The sequence below is a fragment of the Erinaceus europaeus genome, chromosome 21 (genome assembly GCF_950295315.1).
Source record: "Erinaceus europaeus chromosome 21, mEriEur2.1, whole genome shotgun sequence".
NCBI lineage: Eukaryota > Metazoa > Chordata > Mammalia > Eulipotyphla > Erinaceidae > Erinaceus > Erinaceus europaeus.
In genome coordinates this window covers 31483244-31504402 of record NC_080182.1, presented here as the reverse complement: position 1 = coordinate 31504402, position 21159 = coordinate 31483244, and the positions used below count along the sequence as shown (strand labels likewise).

The following is a 21159-nucleotide window of genomic DNA, read 5'->3' as shown; positions in this document are numbered from 1 at the left end:
TAAAACACATTTCAGATTACACATTTCATTCTCAAGACATGTATCAATTTCATATCAGAAGAAGGTAGACCCAGTGGGAAAACTGGCAGGGAAAGAATAGCCCTTCTCTGATAATAATTTTTACTCCTTTAGTATAGATACTTACATAAGTTTTAAGGTACCACACACAAAAAACCCAGTAAGTTAATGAAGGTAAACCTGAATGTGGGTTCTATTAGCCAGATTTCTCCAGAGGAACAGAACTGATATGCTATAGAGGCAGCTATAAGAGGGGTGTGTGTGTGTGTGTGTGTGTGTGTGTGTGTGTGTGTGTGTGTGTGTGTGTGTGTGGTCTCTTAGTGGTTTACAAAATTATAAGGTTATAAGGGTATAGTTCCAAACAGCACCCACCTCTGAAGTCCTGTGTTTCCCCAAAGCTTACCACCATAGATTTTTTTTAAATGCCTGCTATGTCTCCTTCCTCTCCTTCTTCATCTCCTCCTCCAGCTCCTCCTGTCTTTGCAAGTTTCTGTGTTTCAGTTATCTCTATTCCATATAGAGTGAGACCACCTAGTAGTTGTCTTTTACCCCCTTACTTCACAAAACACAATCATCTCCAGTTTGTCCTACAGGATGCAGTCTCGTCATTCTGTTTGTTTGGTTTAATTGCGGAGTAGTGTTCCGTTGAATGTACTTACTCCATAACCTCTTTACCCAGCCATTCACCTATAGGCCTTTCTGTTGCTTTCAGACCTCAGTTTCGTGTATGAAGCAGCTATGACTGTGGGTGTGTGTATGTCCTCTAGGAGTGGTATTGCTGGATCCTAAGCTATTTCTGGTTTTTTTTTTTTTATGTGTTTAAGGGCCATAAGAGGTTTAAAAAAACATTAGTGATTTAATATCGATTTACAAAATTGTAAGATAACACGGCCATAATCACATACCATTCCAGTCACCAGAGTTCTGTGTCCCTGTTCCCTCCATGGGAAGTAAAGGCACTTTTCCCAAGGTTACAGTTATAGGTTAACTATAATTTCTACAACTATCTGTCTATATGTGTATATAATTGCCTTTTTTTTTTTAAAAGGTCCCATCTTATCTTCCATTCCAAGTCACACATACATCTATTACTACAGCCAAATGCCCCTCCATTTTTTCCTCTTTTCTCCTTAGATCATGATAGAGTTAGAGTTTAGAACCCTCTGGTCATCTGCCCTCTGTCATTTCTCCCCCTCTGGGAGTATGGATGAAAATTATTTTGGGGGTGCAGAAGGTGGGAAGTCTGGCTTTTGTAATTACTTCTCTTCTGGAAATGGGCATTGGTAGGTGCCCCAGGCTGTTTCTTCCTTTCCCTGGTGTGGCAGGGTGAGGTCGTCTGCCCAGGGAAGCCAGGATGGCATCATGGTAGCAACTGCAACTTGGTGGCTGAAATGCAGTAAGAGAGAAAGCAGGGCAACATGTTGAATAAACAGGAAACAAACAGTAAGAAAAGAGCAGATGAGAATAGAAATCTTAGGGTGGAAAGAAGTGAAGAGATTTATTATAGGAGTTTGTTTACAGTTTTGCAGGCTAACGAGTCTCACACTCTTCAATTTATCTGCTGGAGAACTAAGGCAGTGGGAGTATCCTTGAGTTCAGGTGTGAAGGCTTGGGAGTTGAAGGACTGGTCATTTAAGTTCAGAGTCATACCTGATTCAGGAACTAGGAATGTCTGTGCCTGAGGCCAGGAGGAGATACTGTCTCAGCTCCAGCTACCCTCTCTTTTGGTGGGGAGGAGTGGTATTTAGGGCCTTGTGAGACTACATCCTGACCCCAGTGTTGGGGAGGGCTGTCTGCTTTGCTAGGTTTAATGATTCAAATGCTGATAGCTCCCAGACTGACCCTCACAGACACACTCAGAAATAGTACCTCTCAAACTGAAGTAGAAAATCAAGCATCACATGGTAAAATGTGAAAAAACGTTCAATACAGACAGTAATAAATAAGCCTCACGACATAACAGATCAATAAACTGAACCCCTCTGAAGTGGGTAGAGAAGGAAAATGAGAAGGCAGGTCGTGTGAGTCTTTGTGTAAGTGAGGTGGGAGGGGAGGCAAAGATCATGGCACAGAGGCTGGTAGAGTCTGAGTTCTCATATTTCTGAAGAAAATGTGTGTACTCAGAATTACTGAGGGGAAACTATGTTGTGGAAAATAAGGGTCAGGGGGGCCAGGTGGTGGTGCACCTTGTTGAGCGCACATGTTATAATGTGCAAGGACCTGGGTTCAAGCCCCCAACCCCCACCTGTAGGGGGAAAGATTTTCAAGTGGTAAAGCTGCAGGTGTCTCTCTCTCCCTCCCTTTCACTCATCCCTTTCCTTCTCAATTTATGGCTGTCTCTATACAATGAATAAATAAAGATAATTTAAAAAAGAAAATTAGGGTCAGTTTTCACATTGACAAAAAAAAAAGGAGACTATTAATCAAGATGGAAGTGAATGAGGATGTGCTGGGGCTGTAGTGCAAGCAAGGTGTCTTCAGGAATTCCTGTCTTGATTGTTCATGTTTGATAGAGGCAGAAGTAGATTGGTGTGGAGGGTAGATAGCATAATGGTTAAGCAAAGAGACTCTCATGCCTGAGGCTCCAAAGTCCCAGGTTCAGTCCCCAATACCACCATAAGCCAGAGCTGAGTAGTGCTCTGGTAAAAAATAAATAAATAAATAAATAAATAAAATATTTATTGGGGACTGGTCAGTAGTAGCACAGTGGGTTAAGCACACATGATGCAAAGCTCAAGGACTTGCACAAGGATCCCAGTGGGAGCCTTTGAAAGCCTTGAAGCAGGTCTGCAGGTATCTACCTTTCTCTTTGCCTCTCTGTCTTCCCCTGCTCTCTCAATTCTCTGTCGTATCCAACAACAATAATAATAATGGCAAAAAAGGTTGCTGCCAGGAGCAGTGGATTTGTAGTGCAGACACTGAGCCCCAGTGATAACCTTGAGGCCATATATATATATGTATGGATCCAGTTTTGTGAGCTTAGACACAAACACACACACACACACACACACACACACACGCACACACACACACTCAACTTAGTCCACTGAACCCTTAGTAACAATGGTGCCTTGGTAGAAATGTCCACACCTAGTGCTCACATTACTTGTCGGTACCCTCGCCAATGAATCAGGTCTCTCAAGAACTAAAAAAAAAAAAAAAAATCTTGGCTTATGAATCAATTTACTTAAATCCACATTAGTATGTCAGTCTTATGGGAGTTATATGGTATTTGGATATTCACTGGCTTTCTCATTAAATGGAAACACCCACCCCCTCCTCAAAAATGACTATAGAAAGCCAGGAAATTGGGGCCAGGTGGTGGCATGCCTGGTTGAGCACACATGTTATAATGTGCAAGGACCCAGGTTCGAGCCCCCAGCCCCCACCTACAGGGGGAAAGCTTCATGAGTGGTAAAACAGGGCTTCAGTTGTATCGCTGTCTCTTTCTCTCTCTCTGTCTGTATTTGATTTATCTGATTTCTGGTTGTCTATCAAATAAATAAAGAGAATTAAAAAAGAAAAAATATGTGTATATATAATTTTTAAAAAGTCAAGAAATTATCCCATTCCTACTGCTGATTCCCGAACCATTGCAGGGGAAATATAAGATGAACTGAAAGTATTGTGCTGTTAAAGAAAAAAAATCAAATACATGTAGATTTGAATTGAAAGAGCATGGAGATCAGCTTAAAGGAAGGCCCTGCTGCTTGATTCTGGGATAGCAGTAGATGAAACTTGTGGGCTATGTATCAGTGCGTCTGCATTAATAGAAGAACTCATCTGAGCACAGCATTCAGTAGACAGGAGAAGGAGCAGCTGGATAGAATGACAGTACTGCGGAGATGCAAATCCTCCCTTTCGCAAAGGCCACAGTAACAGTCGCTTTAGGCAAAGCTCCTCAATGGATGGAAATCTTAACTGGACTGAAGTCTGATGAGAAAAAGTTGACTTGCTTAGTCACAATGCAAGTCCCATTGTGAATGAAACTTTTTTTTAAAGAGGGAAATAACTCTATAGTGGGAGAAACCAAGAAGACAAAACTTTCTCCAAGGGATCATGGCCAACAGCAGCAGTAGGACTTCTCTTGTCACCTTGGGAAGATTATAGTGTCACTTCTGAGATTCAGTCCTGGATATCTCCAGTTAATCAGACCTTAATCTAACCAAGGCAAACCTGGGTGGAAGAATTTTTAAAAAATATTTGTTTATTTATTCCCTTTTGTTGCCCTTGTTGTTTTATTGTTCTAGCTATTATTGTTGTTGTTATTGATGTCATCGTTGTTGGGTAGGACAGAGAGAGATGGAGAGAAGAGGGGAAGATAGAGAGGGGGAGAGAAGATAGACACCTGCAGACCTGCTTCACTGCTTATGAAGCAACTCCCCTGCGGGTGGGGAGCCGGGGGGGCTCGAACCAGGATCCTTATGCTGGTCCTTGCACTACCTACCATCTGACTCCCAGAAGGATGCTTTTACATTCTGTGCAGATGTGCTTGCTTGAGGTCATGAGGATGCAGGGGGGAGGGGTGTTCTGCAAAGCCCAAGGTCGACTTTACTATTGAGTGCAGTGCAGCAGTCTTGACTTTACTATTGAGTGCAGTGCAGCAGTCTTGACTTTACTATTGAGTGCAGTGCAGCAGTCTTGACTTTACTATTGAGTGCAGTGCAGCAGTATTGACTGCTCTACACCAGAACAGAACACATCTCTGAGGCAGTGCCAGAATTTTACTGAAATTTGCAAATTTGTTTCAAATGGTGTTAGATCATTGTTGTTTGCCCTGACTCAGATATTTAAACTGAGGCTAAAAATAGTCTTGCCTTTTTGCTTGTAAGTTACAGTTCAGTAAGCCCACAATAGCACATCAGTCTTCCCAGAGTTCACTGGTATTTGAGTAGTCACCAATTTCCTAGTTCAGTGGAGATGCCCCAAAATGACTAGAGTAAACCAGGAAATTGCTCAGCCACAAAATTATCTTCTTTTTGTGGCTTCCTTACCTTGCATGGTCTTCTTGAACATGGGACTAATTTTTCCCAGAACTAAACCCATCTAAGCATCACCGTTTTCAAGCCCTAAGCCACGTGTGCAGGACTCAGTTGATGGATGTGCACGATCATTCTTTGGGGAGCCACAAAACCATCCTTTTGACGCCATCCTTTGTGACTCTGCCTGGCTTCCTCCTCCAGCTGGGCTTGGAGACTCACTGTGTCAAGAAGATCTGGTCCTGTCTGTGTCTTGAGTTTTGTAACTCCTGGAGAAACCTAGGACATATGTCTGTCTATTAGATGATTCTGGAGTGCCAGTGAATGCAGAGTGACTGGATAGTATAATCACCAACTTGGTTTAGATACTGTTATTTTTACTCTGCTCTTGAGAAGAAAACTGGCTTCCAGAGAAGTAGAGAGCTGGGAGATGGAAAGCTCTGTATGTTTTTCCCCAAATAAGGTTTATGCAGCTCTGTGATTGTTCACCTTAGACAGGGGCTATTAGGGCCTGGCAGGGGCGGGCCCGGCTGAGGAAACATGTTACATTGCACAAGCACTTGAGTTCAAGCCCCGGCTCCCCACCTGTAGGGGGGATGCTTCATGAGTACTGAAGCAGGTCTGCAGGTGTTTCTCTTTTCTTTCTTCCTCTAGCAATCCTTCCTCTCAATTTCTCTCTGTCCTATCCAATTGAGAAAAATAGAGAGCTAAAGAAAAAAAGACAACATGGCCACTGGGAGCAGTAGATTTGTAGTGCTGACACCAAACCCCAACAGAACCCTGGAGGGAGAAATTAAACAAACAGAAGCTCTCTGGGAGTTCTCGAGCAAGACTAATGTTCATCCTCTCTCTCTCTCTCTCTCTCTCTCTCTCTCTCTCTCTCTCCCTTCCCCCTCTTCACCCCCCCCTCCGATCAGTGGATTCGTGCTCTGTGGCCAGGAGAAGGTCCTTTTTTTCCTGATACACTCTATTTCTGCTGCATGGTCTGGTTAAAAATGTCCAATTCCTGGGGCACCGAGGCACTGTAATGGGAATTACCCATTTTGCAAAGCAGAGAAGTGACACCTGCAGGGGCACAGCTTTGCATATGGTAAAGTAGGTCTGCGGGCGTCTCTCTTTCTCTCTTCCTCTTTGTCTCTCTTTCCCTCTCGATTTCTGACAGTCTCTACCCATTAACTAAATAAAGATAATAAAAAAGAGTGTAGAAAATAAACTGAGAGCATGGCTTCTGTCTTGTTCTCTTATGGCATGTTTATGGCAAATACAGATACCCTGACAGAGGTGCACTGGGTCAAGCACAGATAGTACAAAGCACAAGGACCTGCACAATGATCCTGGTTTGAACCTGTAGGGGGAGTCACCTCACAGGCGGTGGAGCAGGTCTGAAAGTGTCTGTCTGTCCTTCTCTTTCTCTCTCATATACTTTTTAACATTTTTATTTAATTAATTAATCTTACTGATTGATTTAATAATGATCAACAAGACCACAGGAAAAGAGGGATACAATTTCACACAATTTGCACCATCCCAGTTCTGCATCCTATGCCTTCCGTTGGAAGCTTTCCTAGTCTTTAACCCTCTGACTATGGGCCCAGGGTCATTATGGGGTGCAGACAGTGGGAGGTCTGGTTTCTGTCACTGCTTCTCTGCTAGACATGGGTGTTGGCAGGTGGATCCCTCCCCCAGCCTTTTTCTGTCTTCCCCTAGTGGGGCAGAGCTCTGGAACGGTGAGGTTCCAGGACATATTGGTGAGGTCGTCTGACCAAGGAAGTCAGGATGACACCATAGAAGAGTCTATAACATTTTGGATCATGTTTAACCTGGTTTGACTATTCTTGAATACTAATATTCTCAATAGTCAATGAATGAACTCATGCTTTTCTCTTTTTGGCTTATCTCATATAACATGATTCATCCAAGATGAGGTGAAGATGACATCATAACTCTTGACAGCTGAGTAGTATTCCATTATTACATATACCACACTTTCTTAGCCACTCATCTGACATTAGACATCTGGGTTTCTTCCAAGTTAGGACTATTACAAGTTGTGTTGCTATGAATATAGGTACTGCACCAAAGCAAAGGACTCTGGGAAAGGAGGAAGGGGAGTAGGGAGAAGGCTGGGGGTGGGGCCTTCAGAGTCCTGGTGCATGAAGGATGGTGGAAAAGGACCCAGGTTGGGGGTGAATGTGTTTTTCAGGGTGTCCCTCTTTCTCTCCCCTCTCTATCTTTTCCCTCCCCTCTCAATTTCTCTTTGTCCTATCTAGTAAAATAGAAAAAAAATATGGCCACTAGGAGCAGTGGATTTGTAGTGCCAAAACTGAGCCCCAGAAATAACCCTGGAGGCAGTAAATAAGTAAATGAATAAACAAATAAATAAATAAATAGACCAATAGATAAGCCCCCGATGTCCCATTCATCACCCAGCTGAGGTTCCCACTCACATTCAGGTCACTGTCACACATGTGAGTGTCACATTGACTGCTCCAGCCAGCAGGCATGGTGCTCTGTCTCCACTGAGACCTATTCAGATGGCAGTAAACACTTGCCATTGTTTTGAGCTCTAAGTTGTCAAGAAATCTGGGAGTCGGGCGGTAGCGCAGCAGGATAAGCGCTCATGGCACAAAACGTAAGGATCCTGGTTCAAGCCCCCAGCAACCCACCTGCAGGGGAGCCACTTCACAGGTGGTGAAGCAGGTCTGCAGGTGTCTATCTTTCTCTCCCCCTCTCTGTCTTCCCCTCCTCTCTGTCGATGATTTCTCTCTGTCCTGTCCAACAACAGCGACATCCATAGCAACAACAATAATAACTACAACAATAAAACAACAAGGGCAACAAAAGGGAATAAATAAATACATCTTTTAAAGAATCTTTAAATATATATATATTTAAAGATATATACATATATATATATATTTAAAGATATATATCCATTGGGCAATAATGGGTGACTATCAATAGGATATATACCCATGAGTGTGTTGGGCCCTAGCATTGTCCAGTAGATAGTCTCTAGAACCTTCCAGTAGTAGAGGTGGGAAATGAAGAGGGAAAAACCTGTCAGATCCTTTGGTGAGAGGACCTTCTGCCCTTGGGAAAGCCTAGGTCGCAGATACTTCTTGGTGCACAAAGAAAGTAGCTTCATTCAGAGACTAGCACCGGTGGGATGAATTCTCCAACTGGCTCCTCTTCTGCATTCTGTCCTTTTCTCTCAGAAGTCCGTCTGGCCCAGGAGCCCTATCCCCTGCCCATTTCTGGGTATTTCTGGTGACCACTGCTTCCCCTTTGATCACTTTTCTTTAAACTCTTCTACCATTTTTATTTTGAAATACAGAACACATTTGGGCACACACACACACACACACACACACACACACAGAATCCCTCTTTTTGTCTTTCAGGGAGTTCAACGGTGCTATCAAAAGAGAGTCATGGGGAAAAATAATAAACTGGAAATATTAAACCAGTTGCTTTATGGAATCCATCATAAAGGTCAAAGCCCCACACTATGCTATTACAACTCATCACTTAGATCAAGTAGTTGGCGCTTCTGCCTTAATTTATTTCATAAGCATGAACTTAACGAGAATGGAAAGGGCAGGGCAGGAATCTTTTCTCATAACAAAGATTGTAAGAAGGGAGAAAGGTGAGGCAGTAGGTCCCATTCTGATGACTGTTTAGTGGGGGAGTTGGAGATCTTGGGGGCCCCAGGCCTGCATATTCTCCCTGTCTCCTCTCAAAGACTATGAAAAGCCTGAGTCATATTAGTCAACGAAGAGGAACTCTAGAAGCACAGAAAAGTGCACCATGAATCCGAGTATCTGATGTGAAAGGCAAGAAATTGAGCCTGTGGATATTAACGTCTCCCTGCAGAATGATAGGATTCTTTTTTTGTTTGCTAATAATATGGCAAATCCAGGTTTCCTGTCTTCTCCTTATGTGTGTGGAAAACTCACTGAAAGCAGAGAAGAAATAATATTAAAAACTTGGAGGGCTAGGTGGTAACACAGCAGGTTAAATATACTTGGCTCAAAGCGCAAGACGGGCATAAGGATCCCGGTTCCAGCCCCCGGCTCCCCACGTGCAGGGGAGTAGTTTCACAAGCAGTGAAGCAGGTCTGCAGGTGTTTATCTTTCTCTCCCCCTCTCTGTCTTCCCCTCCTCTCTCCATTTGTCTCTGTCCTATCCAACAACAATAATAGCAATAGCAATAACAATAACAAGGACAACAAAATGGTAAAAAAGGCATCCAGGTGCAGTGGATTCCTAGTGTAGGCACTGAACCCCAGCGACATGATACCCTGGAGGCAAAACAACAACAATAACAAAAAACCTTGTAATTGATGTTGCATAACCAGGTTTTTGTTTGTTTGTTTGTTTGTTTTTGTTCCTCCAGGACAGAGAGAAATTGAGAAAGGAGGGAGAGATAGGCAGGGGAGCAAAAGATAGACACCTGCAGACCTGCTTTATGGCTTGTGAAGTGACCCCTCTGCAGGTGGGGAGAGCCGGGGGCTCAAACCAGATGCCTGTGCTTAGTTCTATGTGCGCTTAACTGGGTACACCACTGCAGCCCCTCCCCCGTTTTCTCTCTCCTTCTCCTAGAAAGACTTGTTTATGCCTATTCAGAGAGTTGTATCACAAGAGGGAAGTGGTTGGAAAAGAGATAGATAGTGTCTGAGCAAAACAAGAAGAGCCCAGATAAGCCCTTGACCATATACATTCAGCTCTGACTCAAGACAGCGGTCAGTCACTCCCACTCTGGGCTTTGACCTGCTGCTGGGAAAAGTATTTTTAAAATGTGGACAGTGATGGAATGATTTAAATCAAGTGCCAGTTCTCTGAAACAACATTGGGGCCCTTGAGAAAATATGTGACTGGCTATCTTGAAAGCATGTTTTGGGCTTTGGGATCACAACAAGCAGAGTGATAACATCACTACTATAATGGATAACATGACATTATCATCAGTTGAGCTTTATTGTGTAAAAGACACGAAACTGAGGGCTCCCTAGCCGTTATGACTTTAATCCCTGCCAAGCTTATGAGAAAGAAAGTGTTAGTGAAAACCTGTAGTAGAGGGGGACTAGTAATTTAATGGAAGTCCTTCTGTAGGGTAAGTGTATCCATCTAGAATTTAAACCCAATCCGGAGGACTCCAGAACCAGTCACTGATCACCGTTCTAGTAGAATTATCTAAGAGGCCCTGGGGTAGTAAGGTCCATCTCTCTAACTTGTGTTCTGTGTCACATGCAAAATTAGATTTCAGGACCAGGAGGCAGCTCATTTACTAGAACTAACACAGGCACCTGACCATGCCAGAAAGACTGGGTGGGGCCCCTGGCATCCTTGGGGGCACCAACAGTGGTACTGGGAGCCCCCCCCACTATGGTATCTCTCCTCCTCCTCTCTTTTCATTCTCTCTTCAAATTTTAACAACAGAGACACTGGGCAGGGAAGCCAGCTCAACACTATGCTATCTACATGAGGCTGTGGGCTTCCCCCCTCCAATGCCTCATATAAAATACATAAAATTAAAAATAAAATAGACTGGAGAAGTGGCATAATAGACAGAGTGTCAGACCTTTGAGCACGAAGGCTTCAGTTCTTCAATTCCTGGCACTGCATGTGCCAGAGTGATATCCTGGTGCTCCCTCCCTCTCTCTGTCTCTCTGTCTCTCATTAACAAATGAGACCTCTGGCTCCCCATCCATATCCTACTGTCACCAGGACACCTGGACGTACATTTAGGAGACTAACAACATGCAGTTGTCACCTCCTGGTTGTACAGACTGGGTGGCAGGGGCCTGGGCAGTAGAGAACCCAGTTAAGCACGTATAATACTAAGCAGAGGGACTCACACAAAGATCTGGGTTTGAGCCCCACAATCCCCACCTGCAGGGGGGATGCTTCACAAGCAGATCTGCAGGTGTCTCACTTTCTCTGTCCCTCTCTATCCCCCCCCTTTCTCAATTGCTCTCTGTCCTACCCAGTGAAATGGAAAAAAAAGGCCTCCAGGAACAGTGGCTTTGTAGTAGTGCCGGCACTGAGCTTAGCCCCAGTGATAACCCTGGAGCTAAAAAAAAAAAAAAAAAAGGAATTGGAAAGCTGTTCAGTTGCGGTACGGCAGAGCAGAATGCTCTGGACACCCTGGGGGCGAAGCTTTTTCTAGCTTTTCAGCATCTGCAAGCCACTAGAGCTCAGGAGTGTTTGTGCATTTCATTTCTTCCTTTTGTTTATTTTGATAAGAGTTGAGGACACACACACACACACACACACACACACAGAGGGAGAGAGAGAGACCTGCAGCCCTACTTCACAGTCTGTGAAGCTTCCCCGCTGCAGGTAGGGAGTGGGGGCTGGATCAGAGATCCTTGTGCCTAGTAACCTACCCACCCACACAGGCGTGCCATCACCTAGCCCTCCCAGTGCATGTCACCGCAAGTGCTTGGTTTCATGAATTCTTTCTCCTTGGCCTCCTGTCGTCTCTCTTACACAAGAATCAGAATGCTGCTGCTAGCCCCTCCAAGTTATCCAGGAGAATCTTCCCCCCGCCTGATCCTTAGTTGAATCACACCTGCAGGCTCCCCTTGGCCAGTCATTATTGTAAAAATTAAAAACAACGGGGGGGGTTGTTTGGGGTCTATAACAGCGGCAAGTTTGTTGGGTACACAAAGACCAGGACAGGAACACAGTCAGGAGAAGAAGGCTAGTTAGCCATGGGCAAGGGCCACTAGTCCTTGGTTCAGCAGCCGGCAGCTACAACACACACACACACACACACACACACACACACACACACACACACACACACACACACACACACACACACACACACACGTCCCAGAAGAAGGTGGAAATAACCAGGCAAAGGGCAAGTAGGAGGCAATGAAGAAGAGAAGAAGTCGATAGATGAGAAACTGCAGGGTCAGGGGGCACGTCTATTTATGTCTAGCCTTCTGAGAGTTCTCCAGACTGCCGTCCACAGGGGCTGGACCAACTGACATTCCCACCAGTGTCAGAGGTTCCTTTGCCCTTGGCAGCCTCTCCCGCATTTGTTGTTGCTGTCGTTTCTGATGTGTGGCATTCCCACAGAGGTGAAGTCATTCTTCACCTCATCTTGGATGGAGCTTGAAGGAATCCTGTGACGTGAGATCAGCCAGAAAGAGAAGGATGGAGATGGGATGATCCCACTCAGGGACAGAAGTTGAGAGATAAGAACAGAAGGGGAAACACCAAGCAGAACTTGGACTGGGTCTGGTGTGTTGCGCTGAAGTAAAGGGCTCCGGGTGGGAAGGGGAGCTTTCAGGTCCTGGTGCAGGATGTTGGAGGAGGACCTGGACTGGGGGTGTTTTTGCAGAAAACTGAGAAATGTCATACACGTACCACCAACTGTATTCACTATAAACTGTAAAACTTTAATCCTCCCAATACAAAAAGTAAAGGTGACAAGGGAGAAAAGCGACATTGGTAGAATTTCCCCTAGAGGCCTGTTTAAGTCATCTCTGAGACCTACCATCCCTCGCGAATTTATATCAGCCTAGTGTCCATCAGCCGTGTCCTGACTGCACACCTCATGCTATGACTCCTATTGCTTGCAGTCTGTGAACAGTGTATTCCCAATAATTCACCGGTTCTGGGCTGAGGACGTGGCCGTACTTGGGAGCCATAAGTCCACCACTAACTCCAGCTTCTGAAGTGCAGCCTCAGCCTCCATGCCAGGAAGGCCAAGCACCACTATACAGGCTTCACTTTAAGACAAAGTCAATCGCATAGAATCACAGCACGGTTTTCTAGAGAGGACTTCGTATCACAGCAGTAGGAACATGCCTTACAATGAGCTGTAAAGGCTGGAGTGAGGAAGTAAACCCTTGAAGATGGAGACTCGGAAGGCTGAGCAGCTGAAACTCAGCAGTGAAGATCTGGGGACTCCTTTCCAGATGTCCACACACAGGGACCAAGGGTGCATTTCTCCTGGGTGGGGTCCCTGTGGAAGAAGCCTTCAGGACCATTGGTGTGGAAGCTGGAAGATGGCTCGGGTCTGACCCAAGAGAATGCCTACCTGTAGACCACAGCTCAGAAGTGTGTGAGCAAGACCGCTTGTTAACATATTTTACGTAGGAGGGCCTTTCACATAGCCAGGACTGCATCAACACGTGTCATGGTAATACACTCACCTCTGCGGGGTACCGCTCGCTCCATCACAGTGATCCCGGCGTTGCCAATGGCAATGGGTGGTACAGAATCAATGCACACAGTATTTTTAAAAAAAGTTTTAAATTGTTGTAGTTATTGATGTCATCATTGTTGGATAGGACAGAGAGAAATGGAGAGAGGAGGCGAAGACAGAGAAGAGGAGAGAAAGATAGACACCTGCAGACCTGTTTTACCACCTGTGAAGTGACTCCCCTGCAGGTGGGGAGCCAGGGCTCGAACCGGTATCCTTATGCTGGTCCCTGTGCTTTGTGCCATGTGCACTTAACCAGCTGTGCTAGCGCAACTCCCAATATTTTTTATTGCTAATAATTTATATATAACAAAATATATCGACAAGGCCACAGGATAAGAGGGTTACAATTCCGTAGAGTTTTCACCACCAGAGTTCCCTATCCCACCCCCTCCCTTGAAAGCTTTCCTACTCTTTATCCCTCTGGGAGCAGGGACCCAGGGTCATTATGGGGTGCAGAAGGTGAAAGGTCTGGCTTCTGTAATTGTTTCTCTGCTAAACATGGGCATTGACAGGTCATTCACACCCCCAGCCTGTCCCTATCTTTCTCTGGCAGGGCAGGGCTCTGGAGAGGTGGGGATCTAGGGTACGTTGGAGAGATCCTCTGCCCAGGGAAGTCAGATTGGCCTCAAGGTACAACTCTTGAAACTTGGTGGCTGTAAAAAGCATGAAGATACACAGCAGAACAAATTGTTTAATAGCTGTCTCTTTATATCTACATATCTAGCTACCTGATGTATTTGTATATGGACCTACATATACATACAGCCCTTATCTATGAATATGAAATTAAGCCAACAACAATAATAATAAATGTAAGGTGATATCTAGAAAATGAAACCTTTGATTTTTTCTCCACACAACAAGAGGAAAGCGGAATGGAATAAGAGGTATTGAGCAGAGGCTGGGACACAGTTCAGCTGGCAGAGCTCAGGACTTTCAAGCTTGAGGCACCCAGTTTCATGGCTGGTTCCATGGGTGGGCTCCTGCCATTCTGACTTCTCTCTCATTTTCTCACCTCCATCTCTGCGGGGTACTACTCCATCACAGTGCTCCTCGCATGGCCACCGGCAACGGGTAGCACAGGATCAACCGGGAGTGACGAGCCGGGACAGGATTGGTTGGGAAGGGTACTTTGAGAATATCGTATTCACTCTCTCGGGAACTGGCAGTAGCCTGAGGGGACATCTGCACAGCAGCTTTTGTTTTTTTTAGTGATTTATTTATAAAATAAAATATCAACAAGACCATAGGGGTAAGAGGGGTACAATTCCACACATTTTTTTTTTTTTTTGCCACCAGATTCCTCGTTTTTCTCTGGTGTGAAATAGTCTATCTCATCTAAAATAAATACAGGAAAAAAAACATTTTTAAGATAATTATTGAGGGGGCCAGGCAGTGATGCACCTGGATAAGCACACATACCACCATGCACAGGGATCCGGGTTCGAGCCCCCTCCTCCCTAACACCTTCAGGGACAAAGCTTCACGAGTGGTGGAGCAGATCTGCAGGTATCTGTCATTCTCTCACCCTCTAGGTTTCTCTCTGTCCTGTCAAGTAAAAATAAACCAGAAAGAAAGAAAATGGGGGGGGAGGAGAAGGCCACAGGACCAGTGGATCCATAGTGCCATCACCAATTTCCAGCGATAACCCTGGAGGCAATGAGTAAGTAGATACATAATCAAATAAATAAATGAATGAGCAGTAGGAGTTCCTATAAGGGAGATTCTTTGCCTGCCCACCTTCTGAGGTTAGCATCCACAGACCTGTCATGACTCTCCCTTGCACTTGTGGGGGGGGGCGTATGAAATGTGGGGGTTACCTGCTGCGTACCATGAGTTCCATCAAGGCTCTGCACTCCCAGCTGTGCCACAAGCACACGGGCTTCACTCTACACTGTCTCCGTCTTGTCTTCCTCAGGCAGTGCTGGCACCCCCGTGATGTTCAACAAGAATGGTGACGCACCTGGGCGCTACGACATCTTCCAGTACCAGACGACCAACACCACCACCCCTGGCTACCGGCTCATTGGACAGTGGACAGACGAACTCCAGCTGAACGTGAGTTCCAAGTGTTCCTTTGCCTTTGCTGGTGTGATGGGGGTGGGGGGGGACAGACCTCCGTAGACTCAGGCAAAGGTTCCAATGTGTGTGCGCTCAAGAGATGTGCAACCCTTTACATGATCATCACAGCAACGTGACGGTGACAGGCGCTGATGACCATGGTGGTCAGGGTGATGGCGGCCATAAAAAAAGATGGCCGTATATATGGCGGTGGTGGAGGCGGTGGCAGTGTTAGGCAATGCATGCTGAAGTAATCCTGTACATCAGACTCTGTTAATATGTGAATGACCTCCTTTAATCTGATACCTAATAGCTAAGAAAGTAAATTTAGCTAGAACTTTCATATGTCCTCAAGATCCATTTCTTGGGCAAATTTGCTTATTTTCTGTCCTCTTTTCATCCTCAAATTGCTACAGGGTTCTTCTTTTATTTGTTTACTTTTTTATTAATGACTTAATACTGATTAACAAGATTGTAAGATAATAGGGGTACAATTCCACATAGTTCCCACCACCAGAGTTCCATTTCCTATTCCCTATTCTTTATCTCTCTGGAAGCAAGGACCAAAAATTTTTATGGGGTGCAGAAGGTGGAAGTTCGGCTTCTGTAATTGCTTCTCTTCTGGTCATGGATAAGTGGTGGATCCATATCTTCCCCTAGTGGGGCAGGGCTCTGAGGAGGTGAGGTTCAGGACACATTGGTGAAGTTGTCTGTCCAGGGAAGTCAGGATGGAATCATAGTAGCATCTGCAACGTGATGGCTGAAAGGCGGTGGTAAGGTGGGGCCAGGTGGTGGCACACCTGGTTGAGTGACAAGTTACAGTGTGAAAGGACCCTGGTTCGAGCCCCTGGCCCCCACCTTCAGGGGGAAAGCTTTTCGAGTGGTGAAGCAGGGCTGCAGGTATCTCTCTGTCTTTCTCCTCCTTCCCTCTCGATTTCTGGCTGTTTCTATCCAATAAATAAAAATAAAAGAATATAAAAAAGTTTAAAAATAAGAAGAAGAAAGGCAGTAAGCTATAAACCAGAACAAATTGTTCAATAAACAGGAACTCAAAGGTAGGAATAGAGCAAATGAAGCTAGGGGTCTTTGTGTGGGAAGAAGCAAGGAAGTTTAATTTAGGTACGTTCAAAGAGGCCCATGATTTTAGTTATGTTTGCCAGAGCCTGACAGATAAATGCAGGTGGACTAGGAGGTCTGGGGAGGTGGTGTCAGGAGTTGAGAATAGAACTAGAAAGTTGTATCAGGGCAGAGAGTAGCTCCCAAATATGAGGGAAGTATATAAATACCATTAACTGTAAGCCCCATTGATCTGACCTAGAGTTCTTTGTTTTATTTGATGCATTTCAGCGCGCCATTTTAGTGTATGTCGAGATTCTCTGAGAAATTGACATTGGAAGCCACTTCTGTGTCTCTCCTTATTCCTTTTCAACATGACCTTGATATAAGTACCCACTTCCCTGTGCAGGTTATGCCACAGTCCACCTTCCAGAGACCAGGAGACGCTCATTTGTAGTCTAACATTATTGGACACGGGTAGCTTGCTACAGGTTGGGCAAGCCGCTGCCTCCAGAACTCCATTGCTGCAGGGCAAAGGAGTTGGGAGGCTGAGGAGACCTGCGTCTGCAGTAACTGGTTCAAAGGAGACTGGAAGTACTACCAGTTTGAAATCCTTCTAGTTGGCAAGTGGTGACAATTTGGTGATTATAAATCTTAGGAATTTTATCTAAGAAATCCCACCTACTTTATTATTATTATTATCGAAGGAATTAATGGTTTGCAGTCGACAGTAAATATACTTGTTGGCATATGTGTAAGATGTATCAGTTTTCTGAATAACACTCTGTCATACTCCAGGACTGAAATATCATTATCCTCTCACCCTTACCACCCAGAGTCCTTTGCTTTGGTGTAATACACCAAACCCAGTCCAAGTTCTGCTTTGTTTCCCTTCAATCCTTATTTTCCCGCTTTTGCCCATGAGTGAGATCATCCCATATTCATCCTTCTTTTTTCTGGCTGATCTCACTTCACATGATTCTTTCAAGCTCCATCCAAGATGAGGCGAGGAAGGTGCCTTCATCATTTTTAACAGCTGAGTAGTATTCCATTGTGTATCTAGACCACAGCTTTCTCAGCCACTCATCTGTTGTTGGACACCTGGGTTGCTTCCAGCTTTTGGCTATTGCACATTGTGCTGCTATGAGCTTAAGTGTACACAGAGCTTTTTTTGATACAGGGTAAGAGCATCTAGACACAAGGGAAGATAAAAGCTACGTAGGAGTGTTGTCAAGAAAATTAGGCCCTGCATGGAGAGGGAAGGAGATGCTTAGTGACCTTTGTGGCTGCTGGCTGGCTTCTGTCCAGGCTCAGACTCAGTCACAGTGGGGTTTTGTGTTTGTCTGAATCCACCAGGGGCGACTTTGCCTGGTTTTCTTCACCTTCTCTTTGGGTTGGGACAGCCTCGGTGTTAGCTGGTAACTGTCAGTCTTTTTTGTTTATTTGTTTTCCTTTTTTCAAACTTTCTCCATTTGTGAGGTTCTGTGATCGGTAGTGGTCTTTTAATCATACTTCTGTGTCCTGTTTGGAATGACTGTTGGTTTGATTATCTATGCCAGTCGCCACAGGGCAGATGGAGCCTCCACTCTGACTGTGCAGCCCCTGAGGGAGACTAAGCAGACCCCTGCACTCTGGCTAGGGTAATGGGGGAAGAGGGGTTACGAGAAGTAGGGTGCTTCAGGACCCTCTGTGCTGAACTGTGCAGGACTGGGCTCCACTGGAAGGGGTTCTAAATCAGGTCTGCCCCTGTGGCTTCCAGCTCAGGAATGATGCGGCCTCGGGAATTGTGTTGCTGGGAAGACAAGATGATGTTTCCCAGGCCACAAATGTGTCCTGAGCTCAGCATACCTGCAAACTCACATTTTATTTTTGCCTAGCAGAGCTCTGAATTTCTGTGGGTTCTCTTGAGGGACAGAAACAGTTTGGATGAATGAGTAGATGGATAGATGGATGGATGAAAGGGTAGATGGATAGATGGATGAATGGAGAGATAGTTGATAGATGGTTGGTTGCTAGATAAGGAATTGGCTCACCCAGTGGATCCCATGGAGTGAGTTCAAGTCCAGATCTGAAGTCAGGAGGACACTGACATACCTACTATACATTAATCAGGCCATATAAAGAGACCCATCCCCACCCCACAATGGGGAGAGCAATCTGCTTCTCCCTGTCTGGCAGCTCAAATGTCCATCTCACCCATAAGTATCCTCACACCACAAAGTATGGCTAACATAAGATCTGGGAGCCCAGGGGCCAGTCAAGTTAGCACCTCCTTGAACCATCATGAACCCAACCCTTGAAAGCTCCTTCTGTCTTTCTAAGCAGGAATTTAGGACATGAGCCCTTGTTGCTAGTTACCTAGCAGACATATTGATGGCTACAAGGCTCCTTGGGAGTAGAACTGCAGAACTGAGGTCTTCTGGGCACCAGGGTCTGGGTCATGCTTTCAAAGCACAGAGAGTAGTGCGGCCAGGGCCGGGCAGTGGTGCGCGTGGTTGAGTGCACATGTTACCATGCTCGTGACCCAGGTTGGACCCCTGCTTGCTCCCCACCTGAAGAAGGGAAGGAGTGGTGAGGCGGGGCTGAGGGTGTCTCTGTTCCTCTCACCCTCACTATCTTCCCCATCGCTATCAATTTCTCTCAGTCCTATCCAATAAAATATAAAGGAAGGAGAAAAAGGAGGAGGAAGAGGAGAGGGGAGGGGAAGAGGAAGTAGAAGGGGAGGGGTGGGGGAGGGGTAAGGGGATGGGGTGGGGGAGGGGGTGGAGGTGGGGAAGGGGATGGGGTGGGGAAGGGGAAGGAGAAGAAGAAATAATGGCTGCCAGGAGCTGTGGATTTATAGTGTTGGCACAGGTCCCTAGTGGAAACCTTGATAGCAGAAAATAATAATAATAATAGGTTTTAATGATATGTCAGCTGGCAGGGAGGGACAAGGAAGGGACTGTGTACCTTGTCGTGTCCTCAGTTGGACGGGGCAGGACTGTGAGTAGAGGCCTTTAAGGAGCCTTTCACGGCTGTCAGTTCACAGTGGCCCCTCTGCAGAGTCAGGGCAGGGTTGTGAGTGCAGTGCTGGGCGCTCCCCTGGTTGCTGACTCAGGAACTGTGGTACTGAGAAAGCCAGGGGCTTCTTCACCAGAGGTGGGGGGTCTGTGCTATACTGCTGGCACTTTGGGAACCGAGGGTCTAGGGAGGCTCTGGAGAGAGATCTGCGGGGGGGGGGGGGGGGGGGTGTCACTTCACAAGCAGCAAAGTAGGTCTGCAGGTATCTCTCTTTCTCTCCCTCTCTCTTTCCCCCTCCTCTCTTCATTTCTCTCTGTCTTATCCAATAAAATGGGGAAATGGCTGCCAGGAGCAGTCGATTTGTAGTGTAGGCACAGAGCCCCAGCAATAACCCTGGAGGCAAAAAAAAAGTGGGGGTCACTTTCATACTGTGAGATATTGGCTTTGTCAAGCTGGGATCACCTCTGGGAGAGCTGGCCTTGAGGAGGACACCTTGGTTAGACCTTCCAGGGGCCTTTTGAAATATGGTTCAGTGGGATTTGATGAGGAAAGAAAATAAGAGGCCATCAGTACAGCACCCAAAAGCCCCCTGCCACCCCCACCCCAGGAGGCCAGAGCCACAGCCCAGCTTGCCTAGGAGGTGGATGTGCTGCCCGAGGTCACCACACTCCTCGGGTCCCAGTTGCTGTAGTGATTCTGGCTGCATGGTGGAAAAGTTCTCTGAGATTGCAAAGTGGGCAGACTTGCTGGGCTTCCTCTTTCCCAATTAGTCAACAGGGAGAAAGCAGAAGCCTTTCCCAGATGTAGTGCACTTTTCTTCTCATTTAGGGAGACTCAGGGGTCCTTTTTCAGTCCCCAGTTAGAGCCTTGCTAGCAAATGCAGTGTGGTTTCTGTGGTCAGTAATTGCAAATGAGTCTGCATCCCAGTGCAATAGCCCGGGGCTTTCTGCTGATCTGTGTCTGAGCTGTGACAGCAGCCTGTCCCTCTCTGGGCTCTGGGATGTCACCTGGGGAAGCCTGAGAGGTGTGGTCCTCTGGTATGTTGGGGGAGCCGGAGTTTACCTGGGACCCTTCCCAGCTCCCTCTCCTGTGAATTCCTCATGGGGCCTCTTGACAGAATCACGAGGTAACACTTGTGATCAGTAGGCAGTTTTCAATCTTCTTTTATTAAGTTGTGAGGTGGAAATTGTGCAGGAATGAAATTACAGTTCAGCGGAGAAGCAATCAAAGAAGTCAGACCTTCCGGAAGCCTTCTGCTCCCCATAAAGAATTTGGGTCCATACTCACAGAGAGGAGAAATGTTAGGGGACAGTGACCACAGGGCTCTGAATCCCAATTTCAACAAGACCCAGAGATAGAAGGGGTGGGGGGGGAGACACTTGGAAGTAGTGGGCGTGACTTAGAATGGGAAAGAAGGCAAGGCCATGGAGATCATGGACAGATATACAAATGGATACAAATATAGAGAGTTATAGAAAAAATAGTGCAGTAACTTGACCTGTGTGATGTGTGTTAGAAGTTGAGGCATTTTCTGCCATCTTTGGCTTCTTTGGTGTTCTGAGGAAACGTTGATCTACCCCAGCAGTACATTTCCAAATAACTGAAGTTCTCTGAAATGCAAGAATGGCAAAAAGTCCAGGTGGCCGCTCCATAGGAAACGCTGGACTGGCATCAGTGAGGGCCTGAGTTTGACTCCCACCACCACCTACTTGGGAGTGCCGACCCATTCACTCTTCTCCTGACCCCTCCTCTCTTCTCCCCTCCTTCCCTTCCCCTCCCCTTCTCTGCCTTCCTCTCCCTTCTCTCCTCTTCCCTC

At 46.0% G+C, this 21159-nt stretch overlaps 1 protein-coding gene across 2 annotated transcripts in view; it reads left to right on the top strand.

The window, feature by feature from the left end:
- Positions 1-21159, top strand: part of GRM7 (glutamate metabotropic receptor 7) — an 872294-nt gene that overhangs the window by 613191 nt on the left and 237944 nt on the right. For both annotated transcript variants that reach the window (XM_060180785.1, XM_060180786.1), the window contains one exon: positions 15145-15284. In XM_060180785.1, the coding sequence (XP_060036768.1) occupies positions 15145-15284 (140 nt within the window). The remainder of the gene's footprint in view (positions 1-15144; positions 15285-21159) is intronic.